Raw genomic sequence first — 19,010 nt, forward strand, 5'->3', positions numbered from 1 at the left:
TCCGTCGACCCGCCTCGCCGCTTCCCTCCGTTTGCGCCTGCCGCTCATCTCCCCTTCCCTCTCCTCCTCTTCTTCCTCCTCTTCATCCCCCTGTTCTTCCTCGCCGTCGACGCGGTCCACTGCCGCGCTTTGCTTCCCTCTCATCTGACAGCTTTGCCGCTGCTCAGTATTCACTCGAGCGCGGACGGCGCCGGCGCTATTCTCAGGCCGCGCAGTGTTTTTATTCATGAGTCATTCAGACGCGTGGTGTTTGAATCGCCGCGGAATTGAAGCATGCCTTCAGCTGTGTATCGAAAGGGAAATCGCCGACGCAGGGCGAATGTAAAGAGGCCTATTGGCGTGATCGCCGCTCCATGATGGATGCTAACCTTTTGGAGGCGGCGGTGGGTACTATCCGGACGGACGCATCACGCCGCACAAGGCTGTGATTGATGGCCCGGTCTGATTCTGTCAGTCTGAAGTCATTTCAACTCCTGACCCCACCGCCGCAACTTCCTGTACTTTCTCTTCCTGTGCAAGTTCTGTGCAAAATGGGGTTTAATGTTTTATTAAGGCCACATCGTCGTTTTGAGATTAGCACCTCAAAGGCAGCCATAAATATATGATCTGTATGCCCTCCGCAGTAATGGCTTTCAAGAAGTTTTACAAACTATAGCCCATTTCCCACATGGAATCTGTAACATTGCTGGATAAAAAATATCCGGCAAAGGCTTGGGTAGTCATTCCAGCATTGGCCTCCTTTACGGAAAAGTTCTGTATCGAGTCTGTTCCCACATAGATGACTGTTACGGATACAGTACGTAATGCTTGTGCGGGAGGTGGCTAATATCACACGAGACCAGGAAACGGAATCTGTTTTGTTTTTAGACCAGAGCTTCGCTCCCAGTCTCCCCGCCTCACGGACTCTTCCCTCCGCTAAGTGAGAGGCGATGGAGCCCCCGTCCCCAGACGCAATAACGCAAAACCAATGTTATTAAATCGGTGTGATCATTGTCAACCTGTCCTACACGCTCTGCCTCCGGAGAAGGGACTTTCTCCACCTGTTCTACCCCTTCTCTGGCTCCACACTGCGGTGCAGACGGCAGGCATGCGAAGCACTTGTGCCCGAAGTCCCCACACCGCACCCCTAACTCTAAAAGACACGTCTAGGGTCCTAGTGGCATTTTTAAGAAGAAAAATAATAGAATTGAACATAATATACGTAACACAACATAACATAATATAAAGACCTGTCTTCGTAATGGCTGGACGTGTTTCAGTTTCTTTGCAGCCGAGCTTCACAGATCGGACTAGCCATTTTTCTGAAATTTTTTTTTTTCTTGTTTTTTTTTTTTCTTCCCGAAACAAATATATTTTTAAACATTTATATGAAATACATATTCATTAAAACCCACTATTTGTGCTTTATATGGATTTAGCTCCATCCTCACTCCTCAATGTTACTGCTTCCAAGCCTACACACTTCCACTTCACCGCCGCACCGGCAATCTGCAGGAAATGATACTAGGTCGAAGGTGGGGAAGTGGGGGATTTTTTATTTATCGACACCAGCTCCTGTTCTCACGTGATGCCAAAACAGAACATTGCCAGTAGATTTACGCCTTTCAGTTCAAGTGGGAAAGGGGCTTGAGAGGGAAGCCCGTGCCTTTATAAAATGATCGATTGGAGACGATGTGTGTTTTCATGCGGTTGAGACTCAATAATTCATTATTTGATGTTCTCCTGCTGTTCCTTGTCTCTCTGCTGCCCCCCGCAGGTGTGGAAGTGGAGGACAGGAGAGTGTAAGGTGCTGCAGGGTCACAAGGAGCAGGTGAGACGCTTCTCGCTGCTTCCCACCGACGCCCGACTGCTGTCGTGGTCCTACGATGGCACCGTCAAGGTAGAGCGCTAGCATACACACACGCGCGCACAAACTTCATTAATAAGGAAAAATACTGTGTGTGTGTGTGTGTGTGTGTGTGTGTATGTGTGTGTGTATATATATATATATATATATACGTGTGTGTGTGTGTGTGTGTGTGTGTATGTACGTGTATATATATATGTGTGTGTGTGTGTGTGTGTGTGTGTGTGTGTGTGTGTGTGTGTGTGTGTGTGTGTGTGTGTGTGTGTGTGTGTGTGTATATGTATATATATATATATATATGTGTATACATACATACATACATACATACATACATACATACATACATACATACATACATACATTTAGTTCCAAACAGCATGAAAATTGTCCTCAGCGGATTTTGCTGCAGCTCCCTGATGTAAAAGCGGCCTACCTCCGTCTTGGTGTCTCCACGTACCAGGTGTGGGACATGGAGAGCGGGGAGAAGCTCCAGGACATCGAGGCGCACCAGGGGGCCATTCTGTCCTGCCACATTTCCCCGGACGGACGCCACTTCGCCACTACCTCTGCTGACAGGACGGCTAAGGTGACGAGCAGCGGACGGACACACACGCAGAACGCTGATATGGGACGACATATTCACGCAGCCGATAATAGCGCCTCGTGACCTTTTGAAACGGCAGAATGAAAAACCTCCGACCAAGTCATTGATGACGGCGCGCGCACACACACACACACACACACACACACACACACACACACACACACACACACACACACACACACTCTTGGTTTAGTCAGTGCTTCATGTCTCAGTTCAACGGGAGTAATCACAGAGGTGTGAGACCTGCAAATTAACGTGCGGCAGATGGTTCCAGGCCGCGGAGCCCAGGGGTGGTTGCTCAATGTGTCCTTGTTCGCCCACGTCCAGTCATCATTAAGTCTGACGGCGGCCCACAGACCTGCTGGCCTGACTGACTGACCCCCAGCCTGTGTAGCTTGCCCCCCCACATCAGTATCATCTTACCAGGCTATACCAACACTGCTGTGTTTGACTTTGGCCCTCCGCTCAATGACACCTTAGACCACAGCAATAGTTTTCAAACTTTTTCAGCTGTCGACTGCCAAATATAAGCCGATTCCCTCTCAGAACCACACTTTTTTATCCAAATGTGTTTTATTGCGTATATTTTACGCATAATAGCTCTAGTGCACAGTTCCACATCAGAAACACATTATTCCACATTCCATAAATAAATCTGCGAACCTTCCATGAAGGAACATAACTCTCAATTTCCAAACCGCTGGTCCCGAAAAGGACTTCAGTGTATACCCGTATATTTTTTCTTTCTCTCTCTCTCTCTCTCTCTCTCTCTCAAAATTTGACCGTTTTAGAGTTGAATGGTCCTTCACCAAATTTAAAAATTCTGACTTGTTTCACCATTTTTGACAGAGTAAATCAATGTGACATCATATCTTCCTTGGCGTAAGTTTCTGAACATACGGAAGTATACCACACTTATTTTTACATTTTTTTTTTGACAACGGATGCGGTTGATTCCGGGCGACCGTTATTGCCGGGCCCTGCGAGGATGACTGGCATTCCTGAGCGCCCCATGTTGGAGCGGGGTCGAAAGCAGTCTATCACGCATTCAGGAACCACGTCGGTCCGCTTTCACTCTGGAATGCGGGGTTGGGAAGTGCAGAGAGCGGCCACGGGGTCTCCGTCCAAACTGGCCTCGCCTAAGGCTCTTTTATGGGTTTGGCACGGCTGATAATTGAGGTGTGTGTGTGTGTGTGTGTGTGTGTGTGTGTGTGTGTGTGTGTGTGTGTGTGTGTGTGTGTGTGTGTGTGTGTGTGTGTGTGTGTGTGTGTGTGTGTGTGTGTGTGTGTGTGTGTGTGTGTGTGTGTGTGGAGGATATTAGGATAGAAGGTTATTTAGGGGCCAGATCTCATAACTCACATCGGTGTTGAGCTGATTCCCAGGTAGTGCAAAACACACAGTGTGAGTTCTCCCCTTGATGCCTCTGAACCGGTGGATCCTGATTGGGTTTGTCATGAAGAGCCTTGGCTCTCTGCTCCGCTCTGCCCGACCGTCCATCCCTCTTTCTCTCCTGCCACCATTCTCCCCTCTTTTGCTCTCTCTCCCTCCAGTTCTCCCTTTGTCCATAACCTTCAGATGAATGAGACATTGTGTCCAGACAGTCCGTCAGCTGCCAAATAAAGTCTCTAATTATGAGCCATGTGACTTTCTCCGCATCGCAGGATTCAACGGGGAGGGAGGGATGAAAATGGGAAAGGACAAAAGCAATGTGTAGAGAGGAAAAATAATGATTGAAAAGTGGGGCCGGAGAGAGAGCTCTCTCAAAAAGAGAGAGAGAACGCACTCATTAACACCGGCATTGTTTTGAGGCATCGCCATGACAACGGCTGTAATGTACTTACAATGGCAACGGGAGAAGATTGTTATATAATCATTAGCTGGGTAATCAGTGGTTTTGGAAACACATTCACTGTCACCATGATCCTTAATTTAGTCTTTCATCAACATTATATCCTGTCATGGTGGAGGCTTGATGCAGTGTTAATGTTCCTATGTGTTCTTGCGATCAAGAATGGTGCCTTTGGTGTCAAATTTAAATTAAACCACGGCTCAATTGTGGCATCTGTAGCAGGGGTGCTCACCAGAAACTCGCAGCTAGGTTGGGGGAGTCAATTTAGTTCCTTAAAACTGACACGATTGACACAAATCACCATTTTGCGCATCACCAAGCAACTTTTACTTTTATCCCAACGATCCACTCCTTTGCTTTGAGTAGTGAAAGTTTGCAACATGGTTGTAAATGGTCTTGTAGAGGGAACCCAAAGTACTGCTGTGACAAGCCTCCAGCACCTGATTTTAATGACAGGGGCCTTTCTATTTGTCTCTTGCTGTGTCCTTTTTTTTGTGATAATTTCCTACCGTGACTCCGTTCCCAGATATAATTGGACATTTTCCTACACTATTTGTCTGTCAGCTTTCAGCTTTTTCATTTTTTAACAATCCCAACCTTGTGCCCCTGTGCCGTCCATTAGGTGTGGAGCTGTGAGTCTTGGCATTGCCTTCGCGTGCTCAGAGGTCACCAGGACTGCGTCCGCACCTGCAGGTTCTCCTGGGATTGCCGGCGCCTGGCAACAGGGGACGATAATGGAGAGATACGAGTGAGTACCGACAGTACGTATGTATATGTACTAGGGGTGTCATGATTCAGATTCTAAATTGAAAATCGTTTCGAAATGGCCGTTTGAATTCCAAACTTCAAAATCACAAGCAGGTTCACTATTCTCCCCATATTTTTGTGGGTAATATTGTCCGCCAGGGTCGCCATATTGGAGTCTGCTGGGGGCTCGCCTGGCTCCGAACCGACTTTCATTAATTATGGTTCAGAGTAGGGCGAGGCCCACCCGAGGCCCATCACTGGATCTCGGGTGGGCACTGTCCCCCGAAAAAAAAACTTTTTTTTTTTTACTGGAATTGACACTCATTTTTGCTATTTGAAAAAACATGTACCAACTAGGGATGTTAAAATGTGCCGACAAAACCGTCTCCTCCGTATCAACAGTAAAATTGAAAATCCTTTTTTTGTAATGGCCTCTTCAAAGCGTTCAAAATATTTAACTGGTTTCCAAAATAGCCTATTCAAAAAGTTCAAAATAATAACCGGCCGGCGTGCGTTAGGGCTCTGCCGCGCCTCCGCCCGTTCCGTCAGGCTTACAATTACTCATTGATATATTTATATTTACATTTATTTATATATTTATTGCCTCGTTTATTATTTATTTCAGGTTTTATTTTAGAGGCATGAATATAGATACATCCTCTGTGAGCACGCAAGTCAATGAGATCAGTGCTGCTCCTCCGTCTGTCACTCTCTGGCGCGGGGGGTGCGGACCGGGACCGCACCTCCTGACTTCTGCAGGACTGTCCCTTGCCCCATCTACCCGGCATTATCATGGCATGTGTGAAAAGGTGCAAGGCGGAAATGTTCTGGAATGTAGCTGCATGTGTGAAAAGTGAAACTCACTCGTGATGCTGGAAAGGTTATCCAGGTAATTTACCAGGAACGACGTGTGAATGGGGCTTTCAATGGCAATAGCAGTCAGCGCTGAAAAAATACATGTTGAAATCGAAAATCGAATTGTGACCTTAAAATCGAAAGTCAAATCTAAATCTCATTTAGAGAATCGCGACACACTTAATAAGATAAGATAAGATAAGATATGATAAACCTTTATTAGTCCCACAACGGGGAAATTTACATCGTTCCAGTAGCAAAAAGGGGACAGCAGAAAATAGAGTGCATATCAAGGTACACACTATAAACTATATAAATATATAGAAACATAAATATAACATAAATTATGAAATCACCATAAATAGGGACCAGAGTACTAAGTGTATTGCACATATCTTGACACATTGCACATCAGGGATTGCACTTACTTTTTTTTTTTTTTATATAAAAAAATTGCACAGTTTGTTTGTGTGTGTGTGTGTGTGTGTGTGTGTGTGTGTGTGTGTGTGTGTGTGTGTGTGTGTGTGTGTGTGTGTGTGTGGGTGTGGGTGGGTGTGTTCTACTGGCTGCACTGTTGGTTATACAGTCTGACAGCCGTACAGGTATGTACAGGATTTGCAACAACAAAAAAAAAAAGTTTATATGTAATGGGGTTTCTCAAACATCCACCTTCTATTCTGGAAAAAAACTTAAATAATGTAATCTACTGTTGTTTTATTTAAAGTATAGGTTTGTCTTCAACTCAAGCCTCATGAAAATGTTGGTTCCCAGTCCCATTCATAGCATATCACCGTTCATAGCACAACCTCACTGGAGTTGAAGCCCGAAAAAAGACATTTATCTGAATTTCCCTTTCAAAAACAGCTTACAATAAGCTTTCAGTATTTTCAAAGTGTTGTTTGCAAAACTGTATATTTTATCGTGTTTTCCAGTGTTTTTTATGGATTCTTTCCCACTTCCGGAAATCGGTTTTGGCTACATCCATGCTAACATATGAGAACTAGAGATCCACTGTTTTTCATTTCCAATCCGGGTTCCGATATATATGTGCCGATACCGATACTCTTATTATTACTGTTGTTAAGGGCTGCAGATATTCCTCTATAATCTTTATTATTTTTAATATTTTAATATCTCTCAAAATTCTAATGCTCAAATTGAGTACTGGGGGGCAGGGAGTTCTGCACGGTTCTTTTCTCCAAACAAAGAAAGTAAAAACACTAGATGTATTTAATTTATTTCTGTTCCCTGCTGCTGCTCCGCTGCGCACCAGATCGCAGATCGCTCCTTAAAATAAATCTCTCCAGCATTTTCATGGCCCATTGGCAAGTGCCCCGCGGCACGGTCCTTGAGGCGGTGGTGGGGAAACTCTGCACGAGAGGACATTCCGTCAGTGGTGGTCGGCTGTATTTACCACTTTCATTGCCACGTCTGTAGTAGGGATGCAGAGGTGCAGTGGGCTCACGGTTTGGTATGGGCCACGACAACGGTACGGTTTTCCGTATCTTTATATTTAAGAAAAGGTTATAATTTGCAGAAGTTCATCTGATTGGATGGGGAGGTGTCCAGGATAGTGGATAATTCTGATATGAATTTCTGTAAATAATTTCTTCATTTAAGCCCCAACTCGTGCAGTGGACTTGATGTTGTAATACCGCGGTTCACGTCTGCGTATTGAACCGTAGGGGTCACACCGAAAGGTTCGATAACATACCGTGTACCGTTGCATCCCCAATCTGTAGTATTTCTGTACATTCAGGTCTTACTGCGCTCGTGCGTCCTTAATGTGCTTTCGCTGCGCAACAAACTGGATGAACTTATATCGAACTTTATTGCTCATCACATGTGAATTGATTTGCTATGGTTAGGCAAAACATTTATAATCAATTATTTAAAAAAATACACAATCGAATGGCAATTTCAGCATTTCAGCAATAGTGTTATTTTTTTAAATATTTAAATTCTATTCGAATTTCGTTCCTGCAGCCCTACAACACAGCTAAATGGCTGCTGTGCAGTGACTGTTTGCCCAACTCCAGCTGCCAGTTCCTATTTGTGCACTGCACTTTACAGGTCAATTATTTGCCGAGTTGATTTCTTGAAGAGGCAGACCATTAAATTAGAAAAATCAAACGGCGGTGAGAGGCTCTGCCCACGGGAGGTTTAGGGAGGGAGACAGAGTCGTTTCTGTCATGGTTTGCCGACATGGCAAGAGTTTTTATTGCATCGTGAACAAGGGCTCGCTGGCCACAAGTATAAATAATTATAATAATAATAATATTAATAACAATAATTCATAATACTATACTAATGGTGGTGATAATAATTTTGGGCGCAGGAGGAATGGCGTTCGTTACTCTAGCACCTGGTCGGGTGACAAGCCTGTGCGCCGATCCCCTCTGCAGGACAGACATACATTAGAGGGTGCTGATTCGGCCGATTCAAGGCAGCTTGGCGGCTGCGGGAAAGGGAACCGTGCTGTCGTCTGCAGCCGGCGCTTGACCACGCCCCTTGGTCCTCCACGGGCGGTATCATGGTTCAGCACAAGCTATGGAATGGAATTTGGATCGGCAAGCGGATCGGCGGCGTCAGTCCGATATCCAATGAGTGAATGACGTCAGTATCGGCACCCGATACCAATAATGGATCGGTCCCATCTCTACTAGAAACAGGAAGTTTCACCGCTTCCTCCTGGAAACCTACTGTCGTCAACATTACGCTCTGGATGTAGTACTGGATGTTGTTTTTAATAAAATAATTATATTACTGTTTTTCAAATCATGTTAGAAAAATACACCGTGGTGTGTGTGATGATAATGTGACCTTCCCATTAATAATATTTTAAATAATATAAATAATGTTTTTTTTTAACGTTTGCCCTATTGAACTGCATTCAAGCACAGTGAGAAGCTGTGGCAGAGTGGTAGGTTTCTCAGAGGTACAGCTGCGCAGTGAGGTCGTGCTCTGAACAGTTATAAATGATGGGAGCCGTCATGCCTGGGTTATAAAATAGCAAACCTGTTCTTTAAGGGTCAATTGTCGACGGTTGTGGTTGCAGGCCTCTCCGGGTGAAGGCTGCAGGGACACTGTAAATACAAAAGATGAAAGCGGGGAAAAAAAAGTTCTGTTGTGCGACAGGAGAGCAGATAAATGCTGCGCGATTTTGCAGAACATTATTTGGAATGCATCTGGAATGGAAAACAAACAACACTGTTACACGAGACAACATTTATTCTCAATGCTCTCAATACTTCTCAGAATTATCAATGCTAAATATTTAAATGCTCGCTAACACGGCTTGTGTGCGCAGAGGAATGATGTGATGAAAGGAGGGGGAAAAGGGAGGAGCACGTCCTTCCCCGGGTGACGGAGGAGGCGGGGTGGGGTGGAGTGCTGCTTGAGGAGTACGACGGGGAAGGAAGTCTTGAGTGTGGGTTCTCCACTGAACCCACTAGAGGGGATCCCTGAGGCTTTTGGGCTCTGCGCACACACACACACACACACACACACACACACACACACACACACACACACACACACACACACACACACACACACACACACACACACACACGAATATGCACAGACAGACGCACAAGCACAGAAATGAGAGGGAGGGGTTTAAGTTGTGACATTGAACTTTATTAACCTCCAAACAAAAGTAGGGCTTTCCTAAAGTTTTTCTAATCATTTACAGTATTTTTCCATTGCAAAACAACGAAAATGATATATTATGATCTAAATTATAAGCATTCAAAATTCTTACAATTATTGTGACTATTGGGGATGCACTGATACAATTTTCTTGAGACAGAATTCACAATACTGAGTATTCAAACAAAAGTAGTACAAAATATACACAACGTCAGTTTTATATAACATTAAGGCTGTCACTGAGTTTCGAACGGGGTTCTTAAAAGTCCTTGTGGTCCTTGAAGTGCTTGAGTTTCATCCTCAGAAACTGAAGTACTGGAAAAACCTTAAAACTAGCCCCCTTTCTGTTGAAGTACTTGAAAAGTCCTTGAAAAATCCGTGTTCGTTAAAAACCTGTGATAGTCCTCTGGTTTTGTTATTAAAATCATACAAAATAAGATAAAAATTTAAAACCCACATTTGTACATGATCCAGGGAACAACAAGCGTTTTGGCCCGACAGTGTGTGTGTGTGTTAATGGTCCCCGGGCGAGCCCTGGGGCCGAAGCGCTCCATTATCTGGAAATGGCGGAATCCATCAGCTCCAATTACATCAACCTGACTGAAATCTCAACCCCGTTTCTATGGAAACAAATGTGATTCGCTCACTGCCAAAGTGTTTAAATATAGCATGCGTATGTGTGATGTGTCACCGTCAAATGTGGATGGCATGTGCACGGTTGCATAACACGGTTGCCGTCGACGCGTTTTGCAGCATTGCAGGGTTTGTGTTTTTTTTTGTTTTTCATTCTTCCTCTGTCACAATATCTGGCTGTGCTACAGTCAGTCTACATCTGTGTTTTTAACCCTCTCTTTACACGTTGGCCTAAAATTACAGCATTGGGTTGTATTGCATTGTTTAATCTATTCCAAAAAACAGATTCTTGTGTTTTTCTCAAAGTAATCTTTAATGTATGTTTTTAACCTCTCCAGCACAGCATCTATACAGCATACACGGTGCCCTGAAAAAAGTATTTCCGCCCTTCCTGATTACCTCTATTATTGAGTATTTTTTTTCACACATCTCTAAATTATTGAATTAATTGAATGAACAAAGTGATTCACCACTGTGAAAAAATAAACGTCAACTTTACAACTTGTCGCAGCACCTTTAGCTGTGGCCAAACACTTCCTATAATTTGATATCAGTATTTCATATCGCGGGGCAAGGCACGCTTATTTTCGCACATTTCGACAATAACGCAAAACATCAAAAGCATCAAGACAAAGTGCAAAAAAAACCACATAAAATGACATTACTAAAGAGTTGAAATTAAACCCACTAGATAAATGAATAAGATAAGAATAAAGATGAAAATAGAACACATATAATGCATAGAGTTAAAAAATAGAATGCATAAAATCAGGTATTAAAAGTTACACTGCAGTGCAAGAGATGAACCAAAAGCCGCACATTTTGGTGGAGTAAAAGGCAGCGGCGAACGGAAAAGTCTTCAGCCGTGATTTAAAAGAGGTGAGCGCTGCAGCAGACCTACACTTTTCCGGGAGTTTGTTCCAGATATGTGGAGCATAAAAACTGAACGCTGCTTCTCTATGTTTAGGTTTGTCTCTGGGGACAGAAAGCAGACCTGTCCCAGACGACCTGAGAGCTCTTGGACGCTTCGTAACGTAGCGGAAGACCAGAAATGTAGTTTGGCCCCGAAACCATTCAAGTGCTTCATGAACCAACAGTAGTGTTTTGAAATCAATTCTTTTGACGGACAGGAAGCCAGCGTCCAGATCTGAGAACTGGGTTGAAATGATCCACTTTCTCGGCCTTAGTGAGGACTGGAGCAGCAGCGTTCTGAATCGACTGCAGCTGTCTTGATCTGTATTTTTTTATTTTTTTTTAGGGGGGCCTGTAAAGACACCGTCGCGGTCGTCGAGTCTATTGAAGATGAAGCAATTTTATCCCACACGTCTTTGCAGAACTGCTTAAACTCAGACGCATTGGTATTATTGTTATTTTTTTGTGGATGGTTAGGGTTAGGGTTATCTCCCACATGTCAGGGTTAGGGTTAGGGTTAGACACGTCAGGCGAGGGTTCCTAGATGTCCGAATCGTGATATTCCAAGCTGTAATGGATGAGTTATTTTTGCGATAAGCCCGCCATGTTCCACTCCACGGTTTGACTGGTATCCCCCACTGTCCACCGCAGCTCTGGAGCGTCGCGGACGGCTCCCTGCTGAAGATCTGCTCCCGCGAGAACAAGGACGCCATGGACTCCCTGCACGGCGGCTGGGTGACTGACCTGCACTTCTCCCCGGACGACGCCGTCCTGGTGTCCACGGGGGGCTACGTCAAGGTATCGTGGCACGCTGTCTCCCAAAAACTTATATGAATGTCCGCGGGACTGCGCGGGGTAGCAGGTGCATACACAGTCAGAAAACGCTTGGGTTTGATCAATCGGGATTGTCACCGTTATCATTGATTTCCAGGGTTTATCTTTTAGGTTTGTTCGAAAAAATGGGGGGGGGGGGGGCATTTGGAAGTGAGCCTTGTGTTTTTCTATTTAGGAAGCTTCACAGTTGTATGGGCAGTTAGTGTTTTCCTCATAACTTTATCTATAACTGCTGTTTTATCCATCCACATTGTGTTGTAGAAGTATGTTATACTATCCAGTGTCAACGCGCTATAGTTGAAATAAAAACAGCACATGTGAGCAGAAACAGTGATAAAACAAGAAAACACCCTCCAGGAAAGAGAGTAATTCTGAAGAAAAAGTCGATCACTTTATGTCTCTTTCTTATTGCCTCATAGTTTTACGGGGGGGGGGGGGCGGTCAAAGCCTGAGCCGAGCTCTGATTGGCTGCGTACGGTGATGTAATGCCCTTGGGGCAGCGGTTCTGATCGATTTATATCTTGTATCTTTTATATCCAGTAATGCTCTCTCTGTGTGTGTGTGTGTGTGTGTGTGTGCGTGCGTGTGCGCGTGCGCGTGCTTTCATATACCTGCATCAGTAGTAGGCGTGAGAGACAAAGCTTTCCAACCGTTGCCATGGTTTCAGCTATGGCAAAATTTTCTCATATTGTCGATGAGATGATAGAAATGTGTTGGATCCGTGGTTCCTTCATGATAATAATAATAATAATACAACTAATGCAGTGGGCTATTTGTCTGAATGAGAACACAAATTGAGAAAGGCTTGAGTAGACAAGACATTTCCATTGCAAGCCACAGAGAGTTGCTTCATCTTAAACAGTGGGCATATATAATTTTTTCAAGTGGTCCGTCAATTTGCAGAGATCCCACTCAGTGTTGTTGTCAAAGAAATGCAGGAGCTGTTATGTCTTTTGTTATTTTTTTTCTATTTTCTTTTCCTCAAGCTCCGTCGTTGATCGGAGCAATATATTTGCCTACGATTTGCGACAGAGCATGCGGTTGTTCAAGGGCAGAGTAAGCGTCCTGAGGAGACCATTAAGGAGAAAGATGAGGTGCCAAATAAAGTCTGCTCTGCGGCGGCATGACATCATATGCTAAGAGCAAAGGCCAAATGTTTTCTGAAGTCACTTAACCTGACTTTAGCCGAGGGTGAACCGAGTGAAGCGAGCCAGCGCAGCCAGATTCTCTGCTTAGCGTCGGCTGAATATAGAGTGCGCTGCCGTTCAGTCCTTTTGCATCATCACCTTCTGCACGTTTGTTGTTTTCATTTAGATTATTATCGGATCCATCTTCGTTTTGCAGTTGTCATACAGTTTTAATTTCTGCTCATTTCGTGGCGACACGTTCCCACTTCTCCCCCTGCCAAGTCTTTCGTCTTGGAGGAGATAATTGGTGGAACTAAAACTGTTCTTTTTTTTTTTTTTCCCCAACCGACTCAAATTTGCACGTGAACTACACTCATCGGCGGCCCAGTTTTTATTTTGCACAGGCATCATCACTTGCAGTAGTAGCACCCGAGGTCAGGGCCTCGGGGGAAAAGGGGCATTTGTTAATGATCAGTGAAGTCAACATATTACACGATCATATCATACTCCAACCTGCGCTCGCTCTAGTTCTTTGACGTACCAAAACAAAGAGCGTCTGCTTTTTTATCATCTCATAATGACTGTTTCTATTCAGGAGATGGACTGCGGTATCACTCCTGCTTTTCCATTTTTCCTCTTTAAGCCTCCAAGTATGGATGAGTGAGTAGGCCTGTTGCGATAATTACAATATCGACTTATCGTACGATATTTGGACATGACCGTGATCATTTTTTTCCCTTGATAATTGCCCGTTGTGTTTACGTGAGTGTTCGTTTACATGCACCTTTGTTTACATGTGTGTACACAGCGCCGGGGGAAGAGAATAAAAGTGTTTTTTCACAGCGACACCGCCACTCCAAGTATCAACTTGACAAAAGCTAAACAGAGTACCTCGGCGACGGAAGGATCCTCCGAAATTGCGATCTCCTCCTTATCTTTTGGAGTTGTCACGGTGACCACCGCCATGGTCCCTGGCTGAGCTTTATCTACGCTTGAATCCACGGTGGAATCTCTGTACGGATGCTGCATTCAAATCACGTGGGAATTTACGATCAAAAGGTCTTGCTGCTTTCTGCTGCTCCTAACATAAAGCTTTTTTTATATCCATAACTTCTCTACTTATATTTGAACTTATGGATAATATATTTGGAAATGGTTCTGAACAAAAGTGCCAGCTAAGTGATGTAATGTAGCCGAAATTAATAAAAACTTGTATGGAAGGAACAAAATGAATATAATGCAATAAATACAAATACAAATTGGAAAAAAATCAATAAATTCTACAATCTACAAATCTGCATTAAGGTTTAAAAAAAATCTGAGACATGTTTTTCTAAATCCACAAATAAATAATGTGTTACTTGTGTTGTAACTAAGCTGAATGAACGGGAAAAAAAACAACTGCTGAGACACATTTTTCTGTCATTTGGTTGCACTGCTTCTGTCCTCTCGTCTGCTCTGTCTGAGTTTCACCGTGGACGGGGCTCAGGCAGAGCACACACACATACAGACACACACACACACACACACACACACACACACACACACACACAGAGCGACAGTGAATCAGGTGAAGATTAGATGTTACTCGAGCCCGAAAGTTTTGTATTTTATTTTATTGATTGTTTTGGTTGTGTGGTTTTATTTATTTATGTTTTATTTATTTCAGGTATTTTCATATTTTGAGTTACTGAATATTCTTAACAATTAAAAGTTCATTGCTATTTTAAAGGGTGTACTTGCATTGTTGTGCTATTATATTATCATTATATATCTGGCAAAAAATGTTCGTAAAATGACTCATGATATAATAGCGAATAATATCATTTATCACAATTATTTCTGGAACAATATATCTTCCAACAAAAGTAGTTATGGTGACAGGCCTATGGATGAGAAGATGTGAAGTTTATTGATTGATCTCTCCGCCTGTCAGCGTCGGCGCTGACATTCTAATTAAGGTGGCAGCCTGACAGAGACCGTGTCCTCTCAAACCTTAACATAACCATCTCTTTGTCTTGGTGGGTTGTTGCTACGGTGTCGTGATTTTAGTTCCAATCAGTGATTTTTCCAAAACCAAAACTTTCTTTCCGTTTATGCGCCGATAAGGAACTTAATATGTTATGTAAAATGAATCCTTCGAATGCAAGTCCCCCGTGGTTTAGGAGAGGAAGGCGGAAGGAATGTTATTGGATTTGTTGGATCAAAGAAGGTCTGAACAAGACGACTAGTGCTAATGAATGCACTGATCCTCGGGTCGTTACTCGCCCGGCCACAGCCTTTATGGTGGGTATAGATCACAGCGTCACATTTCCTTCTTGTTACACAGGGGAAATTTCCCGACGAGGAGGGGGACGCGGAGTCCGGTGTCCGGACTCTCGATGATTTGTGGCTGGTCCGGCACAGTGACTCAAAACCCCGTTGACAAGGTTACTTAGTCAACCGCTCAAGCTTTAATAACCGAGGCGAGCTTGTGGCTACAGAGGGATCGGAAGCCACCGGAATACGAGGCAGCTTGATGGGATGCATAAAAAGATGTCAGAGTCTAATGACGTTCATGCACCTCTTCCCACTTCACCGGCAAATGCAGGTGCAGCTTGGTTTGTATGCGCTGCGTGTTGTAAAACAGACAGAAAGGGAAAATGGGGAAAGAAAATGGCTTTCCCTGCTTCCTTTAGTATGCTTGATTTATTTATTTCATTTTTCTTTTCTGTTTTTTTAACTGTTTATCTATTTACTGTTGAAGATGCCAAATATATTTGTTTAGTCTCTCGGGGCCTTTTGTGATTTTGAAACGTCCAGAAACCTACAGACGTTTGTGCAAGCTGTGCTGTCGGGCTCCGACATCTCTTTGACTGAGGGTTAACACGTTTATTTCCTCGATGAGCGATGGCGAACACTTGGGACCACCGTTGATTTTAATATCTTGATGGAATTCTTTAAACAAAAAAAAAAAGGGGAGCCCTTCAGTGCCTTTTGCTGTCAAGTCAATACGCCCCTCCCCCCTCATACTAGGAGTACAAAGGTTTCCAGGAATTTGCAGTCAAACAAAGTACCGTGACTTTATCTACAGAGCTCAAGACGGAGGCTTTGGGTGGATTACTAAGTTGCGTCCTGATAACATTTAGTGCATTTGATGTCTGAATTCCCCCTCTCTGCAGCGTTGGTGTAATTTCTCAAGTGATGAATCTCCTGATTATGATCTTAATCGACTTCCAACTCTTTGTCTTGTATTGATATACGTAGTCTGTTGTACAGAAGACTGGATGCACCAATATGATCCCTTTCCAATTGACTTGATAATGCCACAAATTGAATATCAACGGCGCGTTCACTGCCCAGATACCTCCAGGAGGCAGTTCACGCCTAAGGAACATTATAATGTCAATTTAAAATTAATTTCAGTCCCAACTTTAGTCTGGATGTCCATCTGTATTAATAAATGTATTGTACCCATTTAATACCTTCATTTTACCATGACTTCCAATCATTTTAACTGCAAAGTCATCTTCAGTTATATATGCAAATAACTAATTCTATGGAGCACAAGAGACCTTGTAATCTGACAAAAGCTCTGAAAGAGAAACAAAAAGAGACAATATCTCAGGAGGAAAGAGGTTTAGAAGTAGGGCAGTCATAGAATTTCTTTCAGGAAACTGGTTGGGAGGCGTGCAGGAGAGCTTCTGATTCATTAGGGCATTTTTTGATGCTTTTCCGATCTCGCGGAAAAGCTCTAGACTCATCTAACTCTGAAAAGACTGTAATTTGGTGCGTTGCCATAGCTACTAAACAGCATGGGCCTGTTTGCTGTGTGTTTTTAGTTTTACTCTCTTAAGATGAGAGGCTGGGGATGTGTCTTGTGGGTGATGCGTCCCCTGGCGCCGCTTAGGTTGACATGATGAAACACGAGGGCCCCGAGCAGGAGGGGTCCCTGTCATGTGCCACTGTCCGTTTTCCTCCCGCTCGGCGGGGAAGACGCCTTCCCGTCTGTAAGGACACCACCGCTGTCTGTCCTTGTATGAGTCACTCCCGTCCCTTTTCCACGTCCTCAAACTGCCCCGGCCCTGTGGTCCTCCATTTGCATCTTCTTTGCACTCTCTTAATCTCATTCTCTCTCTCTCTCTCTCTCTCTCTCTCTCTCTCTCTCTCTCTCTCTCTCTCTCTCTCTCTCTCTCTCGCTCTGTCTTTCTCTCTCGTCTCTCTTTCTGCCTGTCTGTCTGTCTTTGATTGTATCTGTTCATCGGTTAATCTCTCCATTTTTCTCCTTGTCTCTATTAAAACTCTATTAATTAAAACCAGTGGACTATTGTCTGCAGTCTTATACAGTACCTACAAGCCGTGCGTGTGTGTGTGCGTGTGCTTGTGCGTGTGCGTGTGTGTGCGCGCGTGCGAGAGATTTTCCAGTCTTCTTTTTGTTGTTTCCAGAACATAAAAGGAATAGAACATTGAGTGCTTGTGTGGGTGTGTTTTCTTCGTGATTGGAACTGTAATTGTCCTAGTGAAGATATACTATGTGTGTGTGTGTGTGTGTGTGTGTGTGTGTGTGTGTGTGTCTGTGTCTGTGTCTGTGTGTGTGTCAGGCTGTGATGAAGTGCCGTGGTCCAGCCCTCTGTGAGAGGCTGTTACACCCTACAATGACTCCCATCAGTCCTCCACCCCTCTGCATTGAGGCCCCCTGACATGGAAATACTGTACCTGTCTCACACCTGGGCACACACACACACACACACACGCACACACACACACACACGCACACACACACACAGAGGCATACAGACACACACAGCACTGCTGAGACAATCTGTCGCAGTGCCATGATCCAAGAGGGGGCGGCAGGTGTGAAAAAGCTCATCCTGACCACACACAGACTTCCACACGTGCTGACTCGGCGGCTCATAATAATTCACAGTCGTACTGAAGAAACAAATGTCTTAACAATCTCGCCAGATGTTGTTGTCGTTGTTCAGCCCAGTTGTCTCAGTACCATGGACTTCAACTTTTTATGATGTAGAACTCGGGCGTGGCGATATGGAAGAATCCATATCATGACGGAGAACAGATATGATATTTATTATGATTTCTGTTCATAAATTCTATCTCATGCTGAGGGATCCACCTGTAGTTCGTCACTTAAACCCTTTATGGGAAAAAAATCGCTGAAACTACCTAAAATAATATTATATATTCATGCCCCATATAATACATTTTTTGGCCAACCTTTTCATCAGTGTTCATTTAGGCTCTAACAATTTTGTGATTGTTAATCATGATATGATGGTGCCTTAACTTTAAACTGATTTGACAGCACTTACACTGAATGCTTCAAATAATTGTCCATGGCAAATTAACAACATGGCAACCAAAAATACTACCATGTGAATAATCCCAGAAGTCAAAAAAGTTTTTAGCTGCTTTTGTAATTATTATTACTCTCTGAGTGCTTTAGAGGGTACTTTCACAACTACAAAATTCAAATACACAACAACTTGAAATTGTCATATTTTATTGACTGATATCCATCAATATCAAAATACTGTGGCAGCATCAGTGATACATTTGTTGTGTAATTTCCTGTTTTGCTCAGACTCTTTTTTTACTTAATTTTTTTTTTTTTTTAACTACTGTAGGCAGACACATACTGTACACTTCAAAGCACCAAATTACCCCTAACTCAATATTTCAAGTATAAAAAGCTAGTAAATGGAATTCACAAGAAACCCATATCACAGCACAGGTATCTGTACTGAAGAATTGAAGGGGTGCCCAGCCCCGCTGGCCCGTCCTTATATGACCTCCAGCGTCGGTACCCTCCATAGCCTTGGAGCTCCGCAGCTCTCATTAAGCCGGCCGTCAGTCAGACGGCTCAGGCTCCATCCCGCCAGGAGATCGTTTTTTATTCCAGTCGCCTCTGGACTTGAAAGGGGGTGTTACCTGTCGGAGTCTGTGATG

At 43.8% G+C, this 19,010-nt stretch overlaps 1 protein-coding gene across 1 annotated transcript in view; it reads left to right on the forward strand.

Moving 5' to 3' along the window:
- Positions 1-19,010, forward strand: part of apaf1 (apoptotic peptidase activating factor 1) — a 59,544-nt gene that overhangs the window by 26,611 nt on the left and 13,923 nt on the right. The window contains exons 23-26 of the mRNA XM_080022426.1: positions 1,757-1,879; positions 2,307-2,432; positions 4,922-5,047; positions 11,752-11,898. Of these exons, the coding sequence (XP_079878552.1) occupies positions 1,757-1,879; positions 2,307-2,432; positions 4,922-5,047; positions 11,752-11,898 (522 nt within the window). The remainder of the gene's footprint in view (positions 1-1,756; positions 1,880-2,306; positions 2,433-4,921; positions 5,048-11,751; positions 11,899-19,010) is intronic.

This window comes from Zeus faber, assembly GCF_960531495.2.
Source record: "Zeus faber genome assembly, chromosome: 21".
In the NCBI taxonomy this organism is placed as follows: Eukaryota; Metazoa; Chordata; class Actinopteri; order Zeiformes; family Zeidae; genus Zeus; species Zeus faber.